Below are 24017 nucleotides of genomic sequence, written 5' to 3'. Positions count from 1 at the left end.
ACTTTCTGCTAAACTCAGCAGAACCCGAGTATGCCAGAGAACTGGGGGCTAAATGGGAAGGAAACTGCTAGCACAGATGTTTAATGTGTGGTTGCAAATAGCAGCCTCCTCCCTTTTGTGTAACTCGGACCATAAAGAATACTAGGATGTGTGTCATCCGAGAGCATCTCGCTCTTGAGTGATGCTGGACCTGGGAAATATGGTGATAGAGCGATAGCGTAAGTTGTAATTGCTCCATTTTTATTTGAATAAAACCTATTGATCCAGGGAAAAGCATAACCCAAACCTCAAGAGGAAAGGCAGAGTTGACTTTAAATAATTCAGAGCATTCAACACTTTCTTTTTCTCTTTCAAGTAATGGGACAAAATTCATTGCTGATCTGCCTCCAATAGCTTGAAGAGAATTAAACCATTACTGTCATATATTATTTGTGTATTTGGCACTGTACAAGACAGACCAGGAATGAGTGTAGTCCATTATGTTTCTGGACATAAGTTCTCTCTTTGAATTCAAGTGCTTGAAGTTAAGCACTGGCTGCGATATCACCTACAGAATAACATCTTGAGAATCCTGAGAAGTAACCTTTTTATGTGCTTATGGCTTAATTTTAAAGGACCTGAGCTTGCATTCATTGGCTGCAGTTGAAAATTGTTCTGATGGTGCCCTGACAATGCAAAAGAGATTTTCTGGAGCAGTTTTTGATCAACAAAGGATTTCTTAATTATCTCTTTATTTAGCAAGCCATTCTGCAGTAGGTCAGCATATGGTGAGGTTTGTTGGTCAACGGGTATTGCTGGTTGTTTTCCCCTTACATCTCTTACACCCTCTCATGAATGTGGAGAATGTAGTAGTTCTTGATATTATGAAAGAACATGTCTGCCTTTGATAAAAGACTTGCTGCAGTCTGCAAATCTGATACAACCTAGTGCGGTCCTCTGCAGTACACTAAATGCCAGCAGAAACCTCACAGCAGACAGACTACCCCGCATATCCTCTTCACAGGGGGCTGTATTTTATACGTCCTCAGGCAGGTGCTATTCAGTGCAGCAGCTCGAGTTTCCTCGACTTATCAGGTAAACAAACAATGTGTTTTATGGATATATGATGGGTTTTTTTTCCCTATGCCCAGAATGTTGATGACTGTACGAAATAACTGTCTACCTGTTTCCAGCATTAAATGTCATTCCACAGAGATCATCTCTAGCCAAAGGCATTGGCATGCAAACAAGTTTCTCTATTACAGAGACACTCTCTGTGTGTCCGTTTGAAAGTTTCTTTAGATTTGTAGAAAGATTTGGCAGTTCTGAATGTTCACAAAAATTGAGTAGCTCCATACAGACTTTTCTGACAAAATTAGCCAGATGCGTATGCTTTTCAGCACACTTAACATACATTAACAACATTATCCTGGGCTTTTGTTTCTACAGCCAAAACACCCCAATCCTGACTGGCGCTACTCTGCATCCCTAAGGGCAGGAATGCAAAGGTAGGTATGGTGTTTCCCCACATGAAGGAGAATTCTGTCCTTGTTCTCTGTGAAAAGGACAAAGCTGTCTGTCTCCTCTGATGCCCTAGACTGATGATATCTGTACACTGAGAGGGAAAGCACTGAGAGGGAGAGTTCTGCTGCTGTCACTTCCAATCTCCAAGAGTTACAGATTCAATCTGACTGCATCTTATGCTATTATTGTACTACTGTAGATCTGTCCTTTTTTTGTGTTTGCCTCCTGCTTTTTTATACATTGACTGTCAAGGCGTAATTGCTCCAATTATTGAATTATTTAATTGTGATTATACACTTTTTGTTTACTTTAAAGCTCCCTGTAATCATCAATGCTGGTGTTTCAATAGACTGTCTGCAGCATTGATGCATTTTCCATCTTGTTGTCTCTCATTACCATAAAAGTATGCTGTTTCTGCAGTCAGTTTATTAACCACATGGTGCAATCAAGATGTTTAATACAGTTTAAAGGACATTTTGAAGATATGAGACAGATTTTCAAAGCAGGAAAAGTGAGGCTGTGTCCGAATCTCTTTAGACATCTTGAAAAGTCCTCTGCCTTAACATTACAAGCAGTCTCTGCTATAATTTGCTACTCAGTACACCTGGAAAAAGGTAATTATAGTAAAGTTGTTTTTGTAGAGCCTAAATAAAATATTTTTGCTCTCCCTTCCTGAGCAGATTAGAAAACTGGTTTTATATTCAGGTGTAATCTTATGTGATTAATAAGACTACCTTACAGGTTTAGACACAATTATAAGGCTGCAGTAGTTCCTAGTGGCACTACAAAGTGCAGGATGGTATGCTTTTCCCAAAATTGTTGGTGCAATGGGACTGTAGTCATTACCTTTTATCCATTATCCACAGGGCTGATGAATCTTCATAACGTTGACATCCAAATCTCAGATTCAGATTGTCCATCCCTGAGACTATGCTTCATGTGGTTGAGGGCACAGTGTACCTCTCCAGCTGACTTTGGGCTGCTGCATAAAAAAGGAACCTAAACCTCAGGGACCAGAAGGAAAGGAAGAAAGAGCAAGCTTGATTCTGTGGCCTGTTGGGCAAACTGCTTTCTTTCATGTTCCTGCTGGGTTTTTTGTTTGTTTTAAATCCCTGACTGCATACTGCAAAATGAATAAACGGTCCAGGGAGCAGGATCCTGAAGCAGGAATTCTCCTGCCTACCTGAGCATCTTATTTACTGGTCCTCAAAGTCAGGCGTGCTCTTGTGTGATCCTGTGGATCCACATTCCTTTCTATACAGGGTTCAAGATCTTGCCTGAAGTTACTTGAATAATTAATGAGAAGTCGGAGCTTATTTAAAGGAATTCATCCCACAAGCAGAGGAGCTAATGAAGCATTTCTGGGAAATTGTACGTGTTCCTCTGTTCTCTCAAATCAGCAGACCCCTGTCCTTACCTGAAATCTCAGGTTCTGAGCCTGTGTGACCTGCACAGCTGATGATTTTCATAAAATGCTGATTTTTCATAAAACTTGTAGAAATTTGGTATCCATAGAACCCTTGACATCTGCTACATTTGGTTGAAACTGCCCATTAAGTTCAACTGGGAGTGTGGAATGGAGCTGAGAAGCAGATGAGCAGAGACAGGGACACAGTCACAGAATCCTGTTTCTCAAAGGAATTTCACATAAATATGTGCCTAGTTTTGCATTAGAGGTAGCAGATTTTTTCTTTTCCTTCCATGTAAGGTGCTGCCTAATACCCAAATTGGTACTTTCAAGGCCAAGTGCTCATGATGTGACACCGTAAAATTTGCTGTGTTTAGTTTCTGCATTTGAGAAAATGTATTTTTCTTTCTGAATTGCTCATGAGAAGCATGCAGTAGCCCAGGAAGGTGGGATCTGTTAAAGTGGCATAAAATGACAGAACTAACTCCACCAACTTTTTGTCATTTTCTTTAATGACATAGCATAGTCATAATAGCAAAGAAGGTGTGTAACTTCCTTATTAGCGGCTTCCAGTCAATGAAAGCAAAGTGTCCTGCAGGTATGTTTGGTTTATAGATTATGCCACAAGTGTGTTTTAGTAAATAATCAAAGATATTTTTTGCAAGTCAAAACAGCTAGTTCTCCAATGGTCCAGCAGAATTTGTTAGCATCAGGTGGTACTATAGTAGTAGTTGCACAGTGACAAACAGTTATGACCTTTGAAGAATGACAAGAAAGGGAAGTGTTATAAAGCTCAGGGCAGAGAGGAACTATATAATCTAACTATGATATATGCTTATTCAGTGCTGTGCATATGGAGGAGGCAGGAGTCATACGTGGAGGACCAGGAGGGCCTGATCAGCAGTGGCCAACAGTCTCCAGTGCTACTCCAGGTAAGGGTGTGAAAATCCAGAATATATGCAAGGAACTAATGTTAACTGAAGTAGGCCTCCTAATGCTTTTGTTTTAGTTTTTCTTCTGTTTTTCACCTCTGAGTGAAGTTCTTGTAAACTAATCTGGGGAATCTAAATAGAGTGAAATAATAAAGCATAAAATACAGTTTTTTCTTTAGTCAGTCTCAGACGAGCACTGGAGATAAGAGGCCTTGATCCCAGCTTTCACCCTGCCTTTGGAGGTTATTGGTTTGTTTAATGGAATAATGGAAGGTCTTCAGTTCTGATGTGTGTATTCAGATTCAAAATGCTTGGATCTAGAGCTGATTTGGCCTCCATTTCAAAAGAATAGTAAAACTGGGGTAGGAGCTTATCAGTTCTTCCTTTGTTATTTTTACAAACCCAGTAAGTCCCTTTGAATGTCTCTTCTCATTTTCTGTGGTGAAATCAGACCTTTTTTTTTTTTTGCTAGCTATTTTCATTCACTAGTGTGTGATGATGGAAACTAAACTATTATTTGCTTGTCAAAATAAATGACCAAACCCACATTTTAGAATGTAGCTTCATTTACTCAGTCACTGACTGATGCCTTCACAGCAGTCAATATGAATTGACAAAAAGTCCTCATTGAGTTAAGAAAAGAAAAATCAGCTGTATCTTTTGCAGTGCAGGCAATAAAATAATCTCACTTTTTATGCTGGAGCAGGAATAATATAGAGATGTAGTGGAGTAGCCAGCCACTGGTGTGATCAGTGGTTTCAGTCATGCCCAAACTAAGCTGTCAACTTAGGGGATGCCCTGTGTAGGGTTGTGAGCCCTGTATGACAGCTCTGTGAGCATTGTGAGTCCTCCAGAAATTCAAATGAGGAGTGACAGTCATATCACAGAGGCAGGTCAAAGGCTGAGAAGTGGGATCTCTAGCAGAAAATATGCGAGAGCTGCTTTATTTAATACTTCTTGGTGCAAAACTTTCCCTTGGCTTAAATGGGAATTTTACCTGGATAAAGGGCGGAGAAGCAACTTCAGGATTTGCAATCACAGTTACAACATAGCAATGAATTAATGGTGCCCAGCAAGACCTGCATTGGTGTTGCAGAAGGGTTGTCTGCAGAAACAGATTTGGAAATTAATATAATATATAATGAGCCCCTAGGCTATAATTACCTGGTTTTCGTGTGCTCTTCCTTCTGTTGCAGGCTTTGCAGGAAGCCACAGCTTATTATGAAGGGTGCGTAACTGTTGACCTTGCATTTGAAAATGTCATCACAAGTACACTCTAACCTTTACAGGGGGTTCCCTCAGGCTTTCAGCTGCACTAATCATCCTTGACTGAGCGCTTAGTGTACTACCTTATACCAAGTTTGGTATGGATGCAAATATTCACCCAGATGTTTGCTTGCTGTTAATGCAGATTTCTAAGAATGTGAATGTAGTTGCAAAGGTAGCATGGTCCTATCTTCTGAGGAGGTCCGTTGGCATTTAGGTCCCAGAGCCCTGTTCCACTATATGGACTCCTCCCTGCTATTCTTTTGGGGTTTTATTATTTTAGACTCACCTGGGGAACCTGAACATCTCTTTGTTTGAGGAGCAGCAGTAACCCTTGGCTCTTATTGCTCTTTCCTTCCATGACCATGCAATGAGGCACTTGTGCAATGCATGCATCCCTGTCACACACGCTGCTCTGTATGTTGGTGGCTATGTAGGGTGGAGAAAACTGTAAGGCATAGTGAGAGGAGAAGCTGGCAGGAGGCCCTGTGGAGCTGGGTAGTGGAGAGTCCAAGTGCCAAGGCTGTTTACTTTGGCCCTTGGACTGAGCGTTGTAGATCACTGTTTCTCTGTGGTTTTTATTTCTAGGCAATGTATTCAAACAGGTTGTAAGAAACACCTTCAGCAACAGGAAATTTTTCTGCCATACAGGAAAATGTGACTAATTAAAATTGCATTATGGAATATTCATGCTAGTTACAGCTACCTTTAAATCCAATTTTTGTGAACCAGGTTCCTTGTAAATTAATATCTTTTTTCCTGCACAATGAAGACTCATTTGTTTCGTCTTTGTCCACTCCCAAGGGATTAGTGACCCCAACATAACATTAGCCCTTTTTTTAGCGGGTTTCAGGTAATTTTCTTCTCCACTCTTTGTAAGCAAAAGCTAGAGATATCCCTGGTCCTTAATAGCAAACAGGCAATTCATTGGGAAACCTCAGTTAGGATTAATGATTGTGTTACTTTTCATAGCTGAAGTACCTCATCATGCATCACATTTTCAGCAATTTACTGCCACTGTTTTAGAATCCTATCTGCAGTTTCCCACAAATATCTCTTTCAATGCTTCTTTCTTTTTCTGGCTTAGGTTCAAAAGCTGTAATATTTTTCATCATGTTAACATACATAACTGATGCTTTTCAGAAGAGATTCAACTCATGGTCAATTGAGTCAAAAAATGCATTTGTTCCTGACATATCATTTGCATATGAATGGAGTCCACCTGGGTCCAGATAAACTCCTAGATAAGCTATTTGTTATCTCTGTTACCATCAACATACTGTGGCAGCTGCAGGTCTTGACTTCTGATTACTAGAAACCACTTCCAAGCCTGTTCTGTGCACATTCTCCATGCAGTTGTTTTAGTCGATTGATTAATCCAAATCAGTTTGTCACTAAATCATTCATTTAATTTAACAATCCACAAAAGCCAGGGGTAAGATGCCTCACAGAGACAGATTCAGAGTTAATCAATGAGACCATTCAAATTGATGTCATAGGAACACTTTAAGAAGGATGAAAAGTCAAGTGTTAAATCAGTAAATCCTTAATTCCTAATGCATAGTTGTACTCAAACATCACATGATGTTTCAGCAAGTATGTGCTGCCCAAGCAAAACCTGGTCCTCATTTGACTGACAACACTCCTATTGACTTTATTGCATATTTCACCCATGCAGGGGACAGTGAACCTCTGTTCATTTTTAAATTGTCTTTGCATTTTCTTATCCACAAGTCCAATAGTGTGTAGGTTTGTAGTCAAGATACTTCCAAGTGAGGTGGGACAAGAAGCCTTAAACTCCCTCTGGGTAGAGGATAACGTTGGGTTTAGCTCTGGGGCATCTCATTTATCCCCCACGTGCTGCATAGTGAGTCCAGGAAATGCAGACAGATTTCTGGTTTCTGCTTTATGTCCTTTGACAGATTCAGTAATTATATCAGACTTTCTATAGGTGACCACTAAACTGAGTGAACTTTGTTTTTTGGATGCCTAACTCGGAATAAATGGAGCTTGATTTACAGAAATGGTGGGGGTTCATAATAGAAACCAATATGAACAGCAACTTTGCTCTAAACATACAACACTGAAGATTTCTGAATAAATCAGACCTATGCATAATTCAGAGCTTAGAATTAGATAAATCTGTGTGTATTTCTCTGTGCTCCTGGTTCCAATCTACAAAAGAGAACTGGAAAGGCAAGTGCTTCATAAAAACAGTCTAAAGATGCTTTCATAGCACATATAAGACTCAGGAGAATGATAAGGTTTTGTGATGAAAAATATCCATAAGAAATTTTAAATCCTGTATGCAATGTAGGCTTTATATACGTGCAGTAAATAAGGCACTGGGCCACATGCCACATATATAGAGGGGGAAAAAAGACCTCAATTCAGACAGCTCTGTAAACAAAAGAGGAAAGGACCTCGTGAAAAAATCTGCATCTGAAATTTGTAAGCTTGTAGGTGAAGACCGTGGGTGAAATACTGGCATCTCTGAAGTCCATGGCAAATAGCCCTCTGACTTCAATGAAGGCAGGATTTCAGTGTCTAGCCTTATGAATATGCACAAGGAACTGAATTAAGGTTGCATAGGCAAATGCCATCCTAACATACACTAATTTTATGCTTCTGATTTTGCAGTGGTAACATTCTTCTAAGTATATCTGTCATTTTTGTTTCCTTTTCCCAGGTAATTAGCTGGGGAAGAGAGGTGGTAGCCTTGTTTTTTAAAGTGTTCTTATGAAAAAAGCAATTACATTGTGTGAGAATCTACTGACCTCTACATGGGCAGTCCTCCATGCTTGACATTCATGGTGCATATGTTTATCCCTTGAAGTGGCCAAGTAAACAGCAGTAGTAATATTGGCTGCTGCTCCTTAAGGGAAATAAGCAGGAGAGACAGGTTAGCTGTGGGTTTCATAGCTACTTGAAAAGGCACAGGAATATTATAACCAAGAATGGGTTTAAACTCTAGATCTGAAGAGGACTGTAAGTGCTATATAAGTATATATGTGTGTATATATTTTTCTATGTTTGTATATATATAAAATCTTTATACGAAGACATATAGCTCCTTTTCTCCCATCACCCCTGCTCTGACTCTTTCAACATTTGTCCTCTGAAATTTGTGTCTGTCACAGCTTTCCTCTCTTTATTCAGTTTTTCCTGCTGTTCCTTATCTCCCCCTGTCGTGGTTTAACCCCAGCCAGCAATTAAGCACCACGCAGCTGCTCACTCACTCCCCCCCCATCCAGTGGGATGGGGGAGAAAATCGGGAAAAGAAGTAAAACTCGTGGGTTGAGATAAGAACGGTTTAATAGAACAGAAAAGAAGAAACTAATAATGATAATGATAACACTAATAAAATGACAACAGTAGTAATAAAAGGATTGAAATGTACAAATGATGCGCAGTGCAATTGCTCACCACCCGCCGACCGACACCCAGCCAGTCCCCGAGCGGCGATTCCCTGTGCCCCCCTTCCCAGTTCCTAAACTAGATGGGACGTCACATGGTATGGAATATACTGTTGGCCAGTTTGGGTCAGGTGCCCTGGCTGGGCATGAGAAGCTGAAAAATCCTTGACATTAGTCTAAACACTACTTAGCAACAACTGAAAACATCAATGTTATCAACATTCTTCACATACTGAACTCAAAACATAGCACTGTACCAGCTATTAGGAAGACAGTTAACTCTATCCCAGCTGAAACCAGGACACCCACCTAACTGTGACCTTTTTACACATCCCTAGCTAGGGATATTCCATGCTTGTATACTTTCAGACTGTCCTGAAAGACTATAGAGACTCTTAGATTTTATGGTGGGAACTACAGTTGCTCTGGAATAGATTTATGTTGCTCTCAGAGGATGGTTCCTGCTGCAATCATCTGGAATGCAAAAGTCCATTGATGGGGCATGGGCTGTAGAATAAGTGATGAATACTGAAAATTAAATGAGAAGCAACTATAAATATGGCAAATAAGCAAAGTTATCTGAAAGGCAAGTCAGTCTTCCTAGTAAGTTTTATACTGCTGGTTTGGGGTAGAGTGTTGTGAATGGAATGACTGTGGGAAAGCTGTGAAGAAAAGGGATGCTTGCATGGATTTTAACAAAAATGTCCAGGAGTGCCTTGACAGGAGAAGAAATTATTATAATTATCTAGTGTAAGTCATGGCATATACAATTCTGTATTTCACAGACTAATTTGTATGTCAAGCAAGTAAATCCTACTTTAATAGGACCATTCTGTCAGAAAGAGACACTTTCTTCCAACAGAACAGTGTGTGAAGGGCCCAGATGAAACAGAGGAGAGATCTGAGCAGAGAAATCTAAGAACATGAGAGAGGACACCAGTAGAAATCTTGGAATAGGAAGGTGAGCACAGAAGACCTGGTAGAGGGAAAAAATTGGAAAAGGATGCTAGAAGGTCTACAGGAGGCAGATAGCATTGGGAATGACACAATGTAGACTCTTAAGTGACTACTGAGCACATGTCACTGGAAAGAAGATTGGCACACCAAGATTGGGTAATAGATTGTGATGAGGGGGACAGAAAGCCACACTACAGTTGTTCTTTTCATGGAATAATCATTTGATCTGTCTGCATCTTCCATTCCTTCTGTGCTGATGTTAAATGAACTCAGTGATTTTGTTTTTTTCAGGTTGACTCTTTACTGTTGCAACAGGCACTGTTCTTGAAATTCAGCAGGCATAACACTCCAGTAAAAGCTCACAGGGGGGCACAGTACTGTCACAAGGGTCTTGGCCTCTGAAGTATTTTTCTAGAAATTCAGTTTAAAGAGAAAGAGCCTAAGACAATAACTCTGAGAGTTATGAGACCTGAGGTACAACATATTTCATATGATATAGCTTTACACTGCGGTTGTAAATGGAGAACAATTTCTTCCTAAATGTCAGTGAGTTTCTATTCACCTTCTTCCTACAGAAAAACGGTCTAATTATGACTCCTCAAGCAGTCACTGCAAAAAACGTGCAGGGGCTGAAAGTGCTGCTTTGAGACTGTTAAAGGTTAATTTACAAATAACAGCAGAATACGCTGGTCTGGCTTAGCTTTAGCAGTTCATTGATTAAAGCTATAAAAGATAATAACTAATTAGCAACCCAGAATACAAAACTGGGATCTTGGTTTGTTGCAGAATGCTGCAGCTGTTTAAAATGGAAGGAGCTAGAAAATGCAGCTGTGCGCTTCTATATCCTCTATATTTATTTTAATTAATAACCAATTTTCTATGGAATTTCATAATTCCAACTTTCAAAACCAGAATTACCTACATGTCAAAATAACAGCCCTAAGAAACATACCCTAAGTGGTCTAAGAAACACTGTGATAATATGTGTAATATTTTTAAAGGAGAAAATATGGAACAGCCAAGTTATTCATGTTTCTCCTGAAAATTAGTCTTCAAATCTGTGATCTAATAAATCCCCAAAATGAAAGTCATAAGCAGTTTAACTAGTTCCTAAGCCTACATAGTAAAGTATCATAGAGATTTGGCTCACAGCCGCTTGTAATCATGGAGAAAAACATCCCCATAAAGCACACTAAAATCACTATTTAAAGCTGCAGTATGTCTACTAGCTCAGTAGAGTCCAGGGGAAGAACCTATAGATGCAGAACAATGACACTATACTGAAATAGAAATAATCTGCAAGAACCATGTAAGGCTAAATACCTTTCTTTTATCTCATGTTTTGACCTTGGTCATTGAATTCTCAAGTTAATTTTACCTAGTTGCTGAGACCTTCAACGTGATGCACAGTCCTCAGTTTTGCCCCTACTGCCCGCACACTTTACTCCCAGGATACTCCCTGTATACTTCCTGCTCTTCGGCTTTCCAATTCTGTTTCCTCCATTTTCACCTCTTTCCTGTTACCTATCTTGTTCTCCAAGAATGCACCTCTCTCTTCCCTATTTCTCTTCAAAACTTCTTTATTCTTTTCATCTAATGACTCTGGTCTCTTCTTGCTGATCTGTCCACTATGTCTCCCTTCTGTATTGTTATTCCAGGAGTGCTGAAATGTAGATAACTGCCTTGGCCACGCATCACCTTTTCAATATTTCCTACTGAACTGAGAATTTTCTCTGATAAATGCTTCTCTTTTCTGACAGCCTGATGGAGGCTGGAGAGGACTGATAATTTCAGGTGCTGCTTGGGCTGAAGAAAAGCATTTTGAAATCAGAAAGATTTTTCAAAAGAACATGTCAAAAAAAAAAATTTTTATGACAGATGCAGCTTGACATACTGAAACTTATTTTTCAAAGGCTGATGACTGTTCTGACCAAGAACTCATTTGCTTCACCACATGCAAACTATAGTTGAATCAGGAGTTTGGGCTTTCAGTATTTGCAGCCAGGACTAGGTAAATGAGCATGTTAGTTTATATTTCTGTTCAGCTGAGTGGGCAAAGAAAGGAGGGAAAGATAGATTATATTATACAAAAACTGCAGTCATGACTTGGCTAATCTTAAATTTACTTTCTGTTTTTTTGTTATTTTCCTCTTAGCTGCAAAAAAACCATGATTGACCTGAAATAGCATTTGTGATCTATATCACAGGGTCCATTATTTTTCAGTGGAGTGTACCAAGTAAATTAGATGACATGGATGAGAGATTTAATAGTGTGTGATACTTTAGTCCATGAAGACTCAGTGTAAGGAAAAAAAGGACTCATCAGAATTTGAAAAAGGCTAATGCTGGAAACTTCAAAGTTGTGTGGTCTGTCTGTCTTGATATATTAGAATAAGACTTTGTTTTCATTTTGGCTATGAAAGCCAAATGTTAAGAAGAGTTTATGTCTTCATATACTGCGGAGAATTCTTGATTCCACTTGCCGTAAAGATTTGTGAGATGAATTAACCTTTCTCATTAGCTCCAGGCAATGCAGAATGCATTTGTGCATCTTGTCATTTAGTCAAGTCCCTGTCCATGTGCAGTCCTTCCATTTAGATTAAGGCCACATTTGTCCCTGACTAGAGACAGTTGTTGAATTTGCCAAAGTGGATATGACTATGTCCAATTTCTGATCTCCACATGGGGTGATTGCTCCAGTGCAGATTTCTTGAATGTTCATGTAAGACTGATAGCTCCAGCTGAGATACGGGTAACACAGGAGACCTGCAACATTTCTAAAACCAGGACTAAAATAAGAGTAATGGGGTCAAAAGGCTAGTGTTTTTCTGTAACTGAGTAATATGAAGTGGGTCTTCCCAAACTGTGGACAAAAGCTGCTGCAGCTCAAGACTTTGTCATTTTAAGGAGTGATAAAGTAAGAGATTTCATACAAGCAGTTTAGCTAGCTAGCTAGCTGGCTATAATTTCTGTGTTTAGGTGCTAGGAGAAAGTTTAATGATAATAACTCCTTGTCTACGTAATTCATCATTTCCTTTAATAATCTCTTTGCTTCTTCAAAATGGAAGTAACAGTTGCACCTAAAAAATGTTTCTCATTTGATAGCTGTTAATAGCTGTACTCTTCGGTTTAAGAACAAAGTAACACCTCTTGAAAAGTACCTGATCTTGATTATGGTTAATTTTGTTATGTCTGTAATGGCCAATAGTTTGTTAACTCTTTTGAATCAAACACCAAAAACTCCAGGTAGTTTATCAGGTTTCCCACCCTGATTAACCTACCATCTAGAAGTTAGACATATTCCAAATGATGCTGTAACAGAGCAAAAAGGGCGGGGGACACACAACACTTTGTACAAAAAAAAATAGATTTGCCAGGTGATGTGACTGGTTCCTAGACACCTGGTAGGAAATTATTTTGTAAATAAAATAAAGTCCAGTTTTCAAATCTAAACAACTTTTTCACTTCTCCATTGCTCTAGGCATGTGTTTCTTTGTGATCTTGGTAACGATACCCGTGAGTTTGTCTTGCGTGCCTACTGGTAATATTCTGTAGCTACTCGGAAGACATGAGCATTTTGATTTCCATCACTATTATTTTCTCAGAGGTTTCAGTAAATAAATAGAAAAATCACTCAGTTGCAGCTGTAATACCTTGGGTTGTGATCTTGTCAGAACTTATAAGTAAGCTAAACAAGCATTTATCTGGTCAGTACTTCAGGGAATTGATGGTAATCAAATTGTTTCCACATGAGGTTACCACTGCTTTATTGCCTCCCTTTTGTGTGTGTGTGTTTTTTGTTTGTTTGTTTTCTCTTTCTCTACTGCTCTGGGCTTAATTTTATCCTTTTTAGATTTTTTTTTTAAAGAAAATATACTCAAGTAAATGTTAAAACAGCCTGAGATATTCATGATCCCAGAGGAATTCCAACCCTGTTATCTCTTGCAATATACAATTCACTATCTGATAGAAAGTAGGTGCATAAAATAAGGAAGGATCTAAGCAATTCTAAGAAATTTTGATCTGGAATGTATTTATATTGCAGCGATGGAAGGAGAAAAGAGGTTGAGGGAGTACAGACTACTCTGTGATCTTCCCCTAATGGATGTCTGCCTGTGTGCAGCACTTTTGCTGTACACAAGGGTTATGCATGTATTTTTCATGTGTTTATTTTTGTAACTGGGCATTGTTTCAGCATCTGTTATTAACGTCATAGTGTGGCGGTGCCTCTCAGGTCAGATGGTGCTACACGAAGCCCATACAAATAGCAAAAGACAAGCCTTGCCTTAAGGAACTTACCACTTACACGAGCAGGGCAGACAAGGTCTGGGAACATAACAGAAAGGACACGATAATTATCCTGTTTTAGAAAGGAAAAAAACCAAGGTGCAGAAAAATTAAAATTATTCTTATCACAGAGTGCTCTGTGGTGATGCTGAGGACTGGATCAGCATCCACCTGGCCCAAGATACTCTCACTGTGGCAGGGGTGAGCAAAGAATAACAGAGCTGTGAGCCTTGTTTCAGGGCCATCCTTCCCTGCTCCTCTCCAGCCTGCTGAGCCAGCAAGAGCCCGTTAGGTCAGGGCTTCCTGAACACTATGGGATTATCATTTCAGCCTTCACGTTTCACTGTGGTGCTTACAGGCCCTTTGCCTGCGATGTCAGACCTTTAGCAGCTCACAAGCCCTACTTCTAAAGATGTAGGCAGAGGCTGCTTCCCATTCCTCTTGGCTGTTATGTTTCTCTCTTTTGCACTCCCCTGATCTCTTTGCCATATCCTTGCTTTGGTGGGGCTGCCAGAATAGAACTGGGCTGCACAAAACAGAGACACCAATACTGTGCATATTTTTCCAGCACACATTCTGGCTGTTTATGTAACATTGACCTAGAGATGCTGAATTTACTTTGAGAGCTAAATTCTGGATTTATTTGGTCATTACTTGTGTGCACTCAGAGGGTGTAATGAGAGATGTAAAACAGTAACAGCAGCACACAAAGGCATGCCCTTCATTATGGGGATTTAATTGTCAGAAAAATCAAGGCTTTGGCGGTGGAGGGAATGAATCTGAGTGCAGCTTCTCTGCTTTTGTCTTGTATAATTGCAGTCACCAATCCCTAAAAGCATCCCCTCTTTGCATGCACACACAGCTAGCAAAATAAATGGGTTGATTAGGAAGAAAAAAAACCCCAGCACAACCCCTTTGTGGTCTTGTGGAAATTGTTTCTATGTGTTTATGCTGAGAAAAATAGTGTGCTGCTTCTACTTGCACAGGTAGATAGGACAGGTTCAGAGAAGGCAGGGGAGACTTATTGCAGCCTGTGAGACCTTGTGCAGAGTCTGCATGCCCCAGCTCAGCATGCAGTGCCAGTATCACATACCAAGAGGTGACCAGAGCAAAACTGTTAATAGCAGCAGTTCATCCCACAACACTATCAAGGAGACTGGAGCTAGAACAGGATTCACTGGTAATGGTTTGAATGTGATGAAATTAGATTGCTTGTATTTTGATCGTTTGTTACTAGGAACAGAGCATTTGCTGTTGTTAGTGGCCCAGTTCTGTCTTGTGCCTGCCTCCCATGACTTGTTTTTTGACTGTTAAGAAAAGGAGCTGTTGAAAAAGCAAGTAAGATTTGTTGACTGGCAAGCAAATCCTGTGCTGATGGATTCACAGGCTCTCTTGGGGGATGTGTGCTACCCTGTTGCATAGAATGGGAGTGGGATTTGAGGGGCTGCAAAAGGAGTTCAATCTCCATGTAAAGGTCAGACCTTGGGCATGTAATACTGAAGCACACACAAGCCAGGCTGCTGCCTGGGCTGGGAGTGGCACTGATTAAATACCTAATTGTGCAGCTAATCTCCTTAGGCTCACTTGGACAATTAATGGCAAGAGACAACCTTTGCCCTTCCCTCTCTGCATTTGTCCCTGTGGTTACTAGAGCTGGCTGAAGGATTTTGCCTTAGTTTATACCTTCTTATCCTGTAATCACACCTCTTTGGCCTAGTGCCTGGTCCTATGGATTGCTTATTCTAGCTAGGTTATTCAAACCTTGAAAAAGAAATACCTTGTTATTTCCAAGAGGTGACCTCTGGTCTTCAAGTAATTTCAGCAGGTTTTTCACATTCAGACTTTTAATATGCTGGGAGGCACTTGGAAATCAAGAAACCATAGACTGAGCTCAAAAACAATCAACAAAGTCCTGAACCTTCTTTAGTTATCTTGATTAAATTTTCTGATATTTTTGTTGCACATAATCACTTGAATATGGTAGCTGAGCTTAAAGGAAGAACAGTATGATGTAAGACTCAGAATAAAATCAGAGGGGTTTTGAACAAAGGCAGTGAGTGAAAAGTGGCAAAACCCATATTAAAAATATTATCATAATACTGAAAAATGCAAAACGAACAATTCCTCCCCCAGGTTTCCTTCAAAGTCTGCCTGCAGACCTCACAACATTGCTTTTAAGACACAAAATCCAAACTGGATTTTTCATTACCAAGAAACATTGCACATTAAACACCTCTCAGGATCTGCAGATGCAAATTACATTCTCCTCCTCCTCTCAGTTTTTCACTATCTTGTGCTCTATTAGTTTTCCGTGATCCTGTACGCTCCCAGGAGCAGAAGGCTGTCATCTTGGTGGTAAATCAACTTGCATGCCTATAGTGGTGTTTTAAGTGGTCATAATTAATAACTACAGTAACTGAATACTTTGTCTTCAGTATTCACCATACCATTTCAAACTGCTTCTATTGTCATCTCAGACAGTATAAGCAGACAGACTGTAATGGCAAGCAGTGTCCTTTCCAAATGCCTGGAGTCAAATGTATTCAGTCACATACAGAGGACAAGCTGGCCTAAAGAAGCAACCTGCAACTGTGGCATGCATAGGCTATCAGCAGGAGGAGTGTGCTAGCACCACCCTAGTCATTAGGTTTCTGAGGGATTTGTTCTCTCTACTTATAATGTATAATGTCACCTCTTCATGGCAAAAATTACCTGTTCTTGGCAGATTATTATCTTGCTGCAAATTTATGCTAAGTAGGTAGCATAGTCTCCCACATGCGTAGCTGGAAAGAGAATTAAAATAAATTAATATTAGTGTCAGATTATCTGCCCCAGTTATTCCCAGGCTTCACTCCAGTTGGGAGAAATAAAACACCATGATGAACATCACCTTTTGCATTTAATTGAGTTTATTTCCTCAGGGGGAAGAAAGATTACAGAGTTTCACAAGGACCACACACACTGTGGTCCACTCTGGATCCCCGTCTTTACCCCTCTGAAGAGTGCAGGTGCAGTTATATAGTAAAACTATTTGGAGCAGTGAAGTCTGGAGACAGAAGAAAGCACATTTCTGTTGTTCCACACTGCAAATCAGTATATCCATTTCAGCATACAGACTTTCAAACTGCAGCTAAACCTATCTAGAAGACTGGTTAATAGGAAAGAGAACTACTTACTTATGGGCCGACAGGAAAAATACATTGGTGATCCTAATCCAGTTCCCCACCAGCAATTTGCCACATTGGAGGAAACACTATCACAACTGAAACTAATTGGCAGCCCTGGCAGAGAGGCCAGTGGGTCATGCAGACTAAATCCGTTTAAGTCAACTTCTGATCTTTTCTGAGGCATGTTGGCTAGACAGCACGATGAGAAGCTTGGGGGGGTTCTGCCAGCTTTGTAGCTGTTCCCAGTGGAAAATATATTCCCAACTGTGAATACTTATGCTATGAGTGTTTATTTCTTGATGTATTTTTATGAATCTTAAAGTTATATGTCAAATATAATTTTAAAAGCTTAATCTTCATCATGGTTTACAATTAAACTCCTTATTCTTGCCTGGTATTTCTCTTTTTACCATTCCCAGATGGCAAGTGTTTGTAACAGACATTGTGGAAACTGCATCTGGGTCCTTTATAGCTATGATGTAAGGTCAGCCCTGGCTGGAGATCTTTGATGATAACTTCACTCTGAGCTGCAGAGTCTCCTTTTCATTTGTTCATTTCCCTCAATTAATTTGAATTAAATACTAGTTTAAGAGCTCTTCACAGTTCCTTTATGTGGAGTGAAAAATCATCAGAGGATGTAATGTAGGTAGAAGTAAAATGTAGGTGTTTTGTCCTGCTTCATACTAATCTCCCAGGCAGCCCCGGAGTGCACTCCACTTGTGCACTGAAGGAGAGAAAGAGGCAGATAAAGAGTCCAAAGTATCTCTCTGAGAAGAGCTGCAACAACCCTGTGTTAACGAGTGCTCAGTACAAAATCACTGCCAAGCTGGCCTGCAGAGTTGCTAGGAAACAAAAATAAAAATCCCTACTTTGTAAAGCACAGTGATATCATGAGTGTGACATTTTTGCTGCTCTTCCTCTTTTTTTTTCCCCTTTCTTTTTTGGTGATGGTTAAGCAAGGTTGTGGAAGATGGATGGAGCACTAGGAGGCTGATCTCTGTCCTGAACATAGAATCATAGAATTATTTAGGTTGGAAAAGACCTTCAAGATCATCAAGTCCAACCATCATCCATGCCCATTAAACCATATTATGGAGTACTTCATCTACACGCTTTCTGAATACCTTCAGGGATGGTGACTCAACCACTTCCCTGGCAGCCTATTCCAATGTCTGACAACCCTCTCAGTAAAGAAATTTTTCTTAATATCCAACCTAAATCTCCCTTGCCACAACTTGAGGCCATTTCCTCCTGTCCTATCTCCAGCCACCTGACAGAAGAGACCAGCACCCACCTCACTACAACCCCCCTTCAGGTAGTTGTAGAGAGCGATAAGGTCTCCCCTCAGCCTCCTCTTTTCCAGACTAAACAGCCCTGGCTCCCTTAGCTGCTCCTCATAAGACTTATGCTCCAGGCCCCTCACCAACTTGGTTACCCTTCTCCGGACACGCTCCAGCAACTCAATGTCTTTCCTGTAGTGAGGGGCCCAAAACTGAACACAGCACTGAAGGTGCAGCCTCACCAGTGCCGACTACAGAGGAACAATAATTTCCCTGCTCCTGCTGGCCACACTATTTCTGATACAGGCCAGGATGCCGTTGGCCTTCTTGGCCACCTGGGCACACTGCTGGCTCATACTCAGCCAGCTGTCAACCAGCACCCCCAGGTCTTTCTCTGCCGGCAGCTTTCCAGCCACTCTTCCCCAAGCCTGTAGCACTGCATGGGATTGTTGTGACAGAAGTGCAGGACCTAGCACTTGGCCTTGTTGAACCTCATAGAATTGGCCTCAGCCCATCTATCCAGCCTGTCCAGATCCCTCTGTAGAGCCTTCCTACCCTCAAGCAGATCAACCCTCCCTCCCAACTTGGTGTCATCTGCAAGCTTGCTGAGGGTGCACTCAATCCCCTCATCCAAATCATTGATAAAGATATTAAACAGAATGGGGCCCAACACTGAGCCCTGGAGAACACCACTTGTGACCCGCCGCCAACTGGATTTAACTCCATTCAGCACAACTCTCTGGGCTTGTCCGTCCAGCCAGTTTTTCACCCAGTGAAGAGTATGCTTGTCCAAACCATGAGACACCAGCTTCTCAAGGAGTATGCCATGAGAGACAGTGTCAAAGGTGACTGGGCCTGATTCCCTGCTTATCCTGGACTTGCCACATGAGTGCTCTCAGGACAAACCGTTCCATAATCTTCCCTAGTACCGAGGTCAGGGTGACAGGCCTGTAGCTCCCCAGATCCTCCCTCCAACCCTTCTTGTAAATGGGAGTCACATTGGCAAGCCTCCAGTCCTCTGGGACCTCCCCCATTGACCAGGATAGCCGATATATGATGGAGAGTGGCTTGGCAAGGACCTCCACCAGTTCCCTCAGTACTCCTGAATGGATCCCATCGGGTCCCTTAGATTTGTGAGTGTCCAGATGGCGTAGTAGGTCACTAACTATTTCCTCCTGGATTAAGGGGGGGGTATATTCTGCTCTTCATCCTCGCCTTCCAGCTCAGGGGGCTGAGTATCCTGAGGATAACTGGTCTCCCTATTAAAGACTGAAGCAAAGAAGGCATTAAGTACCTCAGCCTTTTCCTCATCTCTGGTGGCAACGTTCCCTTCTGTATCCCTTAAAGGATAGATATTCTCCTTGGGATTCTTTTTACTGTTAACGTATTTGTAAAAACATTTTTTTGCTATCCCTTACAATAGCAGCCAGATTTAGTTCTAGCTGAGCTTTTGCCTTTCTAATTTTCTGTCTGTATGATCTAACAAGATCCATGTACTCCTCCCAAGTTGCCTACCCTTTTTTCCAGAGATGATAAACTCTCCTCTTTTTTCTTGACTCCTAGCAAAAGCTCCCTGTTCAGCCAGGCCAGTCGTTTTCCTCGGCATTCAACTTGCGGCACATGGGAATAGCCTGCTCCTGAGCCTTTAAGATTTCCTTCTTAAAGAATGTCCATCCCTCCTGGACCCCTCTGCCCTTCAGGACCGTCTCCCAAGGGACTCTCTCAACCAGTGTCCTGAACAGGCCAAAGTTTACCCTCTGGAAGTCCATAGCAGTGGTTTTGCTAACCCCCTTCCTTGCCTCACCAAGAATTGAGAATTCTATCATTTCATGGTCGCTAAGCCCAAGACAGCCTCTGACCATCACACTTCCCACCAGTCCTTCCCTGTTTGTAAACAGTAGATCTAGCAAGGCTCCTCCCCTAGTTGTCTCACCTACCAGCTGTGCCAGGAAGTTCTCTTCCACACATTCCAGGAACCTCCTAGATTGTTTATTCACTGCTGTGTTGTATTTCCAGCAGACATCTGGAAAGTTGAAGTCCCCCATGAAAACAAGGGCACACGATTCTGAGACTACTGCCAGCCACTTATAGAATGATTCATCTATCTCTTCAACCTGGTTGGGTGGTCTATAACAGAATCCCAGCACAATATCTGCCTTATTGGCCTTCCTTCCCATCCTTACCCGTAAGCACTCCACCTTGTCACAATAGTGTAGCATTCCCTAACATAGAGAGCCACCCCACCACCTCTTCTACCTTGCCTATCCCTTCTGAAGAGCTTATAGCCATCCATTGCAGCACTCCAGTCATGGGAGTCATCCCACCATGTTTCTGTGATGGCAACTAAGTCATATCTATCCTGCTGCACAATGGCTTCCAGCTCCTCCTGTTTATGGCCCATGCTGCGTGCATTGGCATAGATGCATTTGAACTGACCTATTGAATCCACCCCTAACATCGGTGTGCTGCCCCCAGGCTCATCTCTGGTGCACCTAGTTTCATCCCTTACCCCCTTCAAACCTAGTTTAAAGCCCTCTCTATGAGCCCCACCATCTCACGAGCGAGGATTCTTTCACCCCTTTGAGATAGCTGGATACCACCTGTCACTAGCAAGGCTGGTGCCGTGTAAACATCTCCATGATCAAAACCCCCCAGATTCCACTGATGGCACCAGCCTCTGAGCCATGTATTAACCAAGTGTGTTTTCCTGTTCCTTTCAGTATATTTCACTGTCACTGAAGGGATTGAGGAAAACACTACCTGTGCTCCCAATCCTTTCACTAATCATCCCAGTGCCCTGAAGTCCCTTTTGATTGCCTTTGGATTTCTCTCTGCAATTTCATCACTGCCAACCCGCACAACCAGCAATGGGTAATAATCAGAGGTCCGAACTAGACCAGGGATTTTCCTGGTAATGTCTTTTACCCGGGCCCCAGGGAGGCAACAGAATTCCCTGTGGGATGGGTCAGGTGTGCATATTGGGCCCTCTGTTCCCCTCAGAAGGGAGTCGCCTACGACAATTACCCTCCTTTTTCTTTTTTCAGAGGATGTGAGAATGTGTGGGGCTGCCCGACTGAGCCTAGGCACCTCCCTACATAGGGCTTCATCTACAACGGGATCTTCATTGACCTGGTCCTCAAGTCCCAGAGCCCCATACCTGTTATGTAGGGGCAACTGGGAAGCTGAGGGAGACCGGGAGGGGATTCTCCTGCCTCCCCAGGCAGGGACCTGTATCCCTTCCCCTCCATCTCTTAGGTCCCCTCCTGCCTGGTGGCAAGAGGGCAGGGGAACCTCCACCCTACCATCTGCTGCCTCTGCCTCAGGGACGGTAGGGTGTGGGTCCACCAATCTATCTCCCTCTCACACTCCTTGATACTCCTCAACCTTTCCACTTCCTCCTTCAGCTCTACCACCAGGCTGAGCAGATTATCCACCTGGTCACACCTCACACAACAGGTGTCCCCGCTGCCCTCCGTCACCAGTGATAGACTCAGGCACTCCCTGCAGCCAGACACCTGGACAGCTGCACGTTTACATGGGAGCTCTGTCTGTGTCACTACATTTTTCCTAACAATGGCTTTCACCCGAGTGGCAACCATACCTGGGTCTCCCTCTGGGCCAACGCCCACGGCTTGAGTAGCCTTCTCCAGCTGGGAAGAGGGAGGCTGCGCCCTACCCGCGCAAACCCACTCCACACTCCTGGTCGCCGGCGCGCCTCAGGGCCGTTTAAATCTCCCGCGGTTGCCCCTGGCAACGCCCACGCCGCGTCAGCCTCTCTCGCGAGAGCTGCCGGCGCTGGAGGGTCCCTCTGCTCTTCCCCGGGGCTCCTGGGCCTCGGGAACCTCCCGGTCTGCCTCAAAATTTAGCGCTTAGCTGCCGACTTACCGTTGCCTCTGCTGGCCTCGCCGCTGACTGAATGATGTCTCTAGTCCTACTTGTGTTGCAGGCTTACTGCAATAATTTAAAAAAAGAGTCAGTTTTCAACTTCAGGGTAATGGGATACTTTCCTGCTCTTACCCAGTTTGAATTCCAAGAAATACGGAGGCAGCTGGCAGGGAAGGTAGTGAGGCTTGTAGGAGTGAAGAGCTTGCCTACATTTCAGAGAGGCGATGTGGACTAAATGGATGGGCTTTGTGTAGTTCTGTATCAGCTTATGCCAGTCTAAGTCTGAATTTTTTTATTTTGCTTTTTCTTATACTTTTTGCCATATATTCCAATCCTCTCTCAAATCAGCATTGTTTCTCCTCTGAGTACAGAGTTAGTTGGTTCAGGGAACTGATCTGCTTGAAAAGGCTTGTGTAGACTTAATTTTCAACTCAGCTGCTGCTGAGAACTAATACTGGCACAAAAAGAGGTAGGGATACCACAAACTAAATGCATGGAACTGCATGGAACAAAGGACTGTTGTGCTTGTAGAGAATCAACCTTGGGAAAATATGGTGGCAGAAAGATGAAACAAGAACAGATCTTGTTGTAGAGTTAATCGTAACAGATAAGGAAGAGAAAAGGAAGATAAGGACTTTCATTATCTGAGTAAGAAGAACACAAACAATGAAAGAGATAACTATGTCCAAAAATAATGAAGCATTTGATAAGGGGTTTGAGAAGTACAGTCCCCTGACAGAATTAATTCTTCTGAAATATGTTATTTTTCAAGTATATTTATGAAGTAGAATATTGAATAGATATCCACATGAAGAACATAGAACTCCAGCGCTGGAGACATGGATTTCGGAAATGAGACATGAGACACAGATGGGTTACAGCTATACTCTAACAACTTAGGCTATGCTCAGCATGCGTGGCTCCTCCATATTGCAGTGAACTTGCAAAAATACTGAACATTTCTCCCATTCGTGCTCACTGGTTTGCTTATGCAGAGCCTCAGGTGTGGATAAGCATTGCATCGGTCAGTGAATCTGGTTTTGAGGCCACTCAGAAAAAAAATTTTTTCAGAAAAAAATCCAGATGCACCATCAGAGAAATGCTTGGGTCTTTAGGGGATGGATCAACATTTGACTGCCATAAACACAAAGCAAGTGTACCAGATCAACATGTATGAAACTAAGAATCAGGAAAAAAACAGAGGGTGGGATTTTGGTTTAACTTTAGTCACCTGTGGTGTGAATGATAGCAACCCAGTTGGTCATACAAACCTGTGAGCTCAAGCAAATTCTGGCGGAGAGAAATGACGTGTTAGGTTTAGTTTGTCACTTCCCAGAGCACGTAGCTAAAACAGATCAGCTGAATTATGTTCACCAAGTTCCTTTTTCACTATTATTTGAATAACCTATCATGATTACTGGAACTGCTGACATCTGCGGTGTAGATGGAGGCCAAAATACACTAAGCCATGACTTCTGTGTTCTTAATTAAAATTATAACCCTTGCCCTGTGCTGGGGAAGACAAGCAGTGATGCTGTGTATAGAAACGTTTACTGTAAGTCTAGATACTGTAGCTATCCAGCCTAAGAAAAACTAGGTACAACAATCCACCTGGTGAAGTGGAAACTTACAATGAAGATGAGACCTATGGTACAATTTTAGCAGAGCCAGACATTCTCAGTAGATCTGCTAGTCAGAAAGAGCTGCCAGGCATTCACCTGCCATACGTGCAGCCAGTCTATTTGATCAATGGCTGATTCCATTTCAGATGGATTGTGCTGCCAGCTGCAATATAATCAGCAGTACTGATAAGCAGCAATATTGGTTTGGAGAACGTGACCAAATGCTTGTGTTGCATTAACAGAACTATTTAATGGCTAGTGGGCAATTGCAGGCTGTTGAGAAGAAACCCACTA

The 24017-nt window shown here is 42.0% G+C and overlaps 1 protein-coding gene across 2 annotated transcripts in view; it reads left to right on the top strand.

The window, feature by feature from the left end:
• PCDHAC2 (protocadherin alpha subfamily C, 2) overlaps window positions 1-24017 on the top strand; it is a 56907-nt gene that overhangs the window by 10211 nt on the left and 22679 nt on the right. For both annotated transcript variants that reach the window (XM_075056517.1, XM_075056516.1), the window contains exons 2-3: window positions 1429-1487; window positions 3755-3843. In XM_075056517.1, the coding sequence (XP_074912618.1) occupies window positions 1429-1487; window positions 3755-3843 (148 nt within the window). The remainder of the gene's footprint in view (window positions 1-1428; window positions 1488-3754; window positions 3844-24017) is intronic.

Source organism: Buteo buteo, chromosome 24 (assembly GCF_964188355.1).
Source record: "Buteo buteo chromosome 24, bButBut1.hap1.1, whole genome shotgun sequence".
NCBI lineage: Eukaryota > Metazoa > Chordata > Aves > Accipitriformes > Accipitridae > Buteo > Buteo buteo.
The sequence above is the reverse complement of the archived record's forward strand: the minus strand, read 5'-3'. Positions and strand labels throughout refer to the sequence as shown.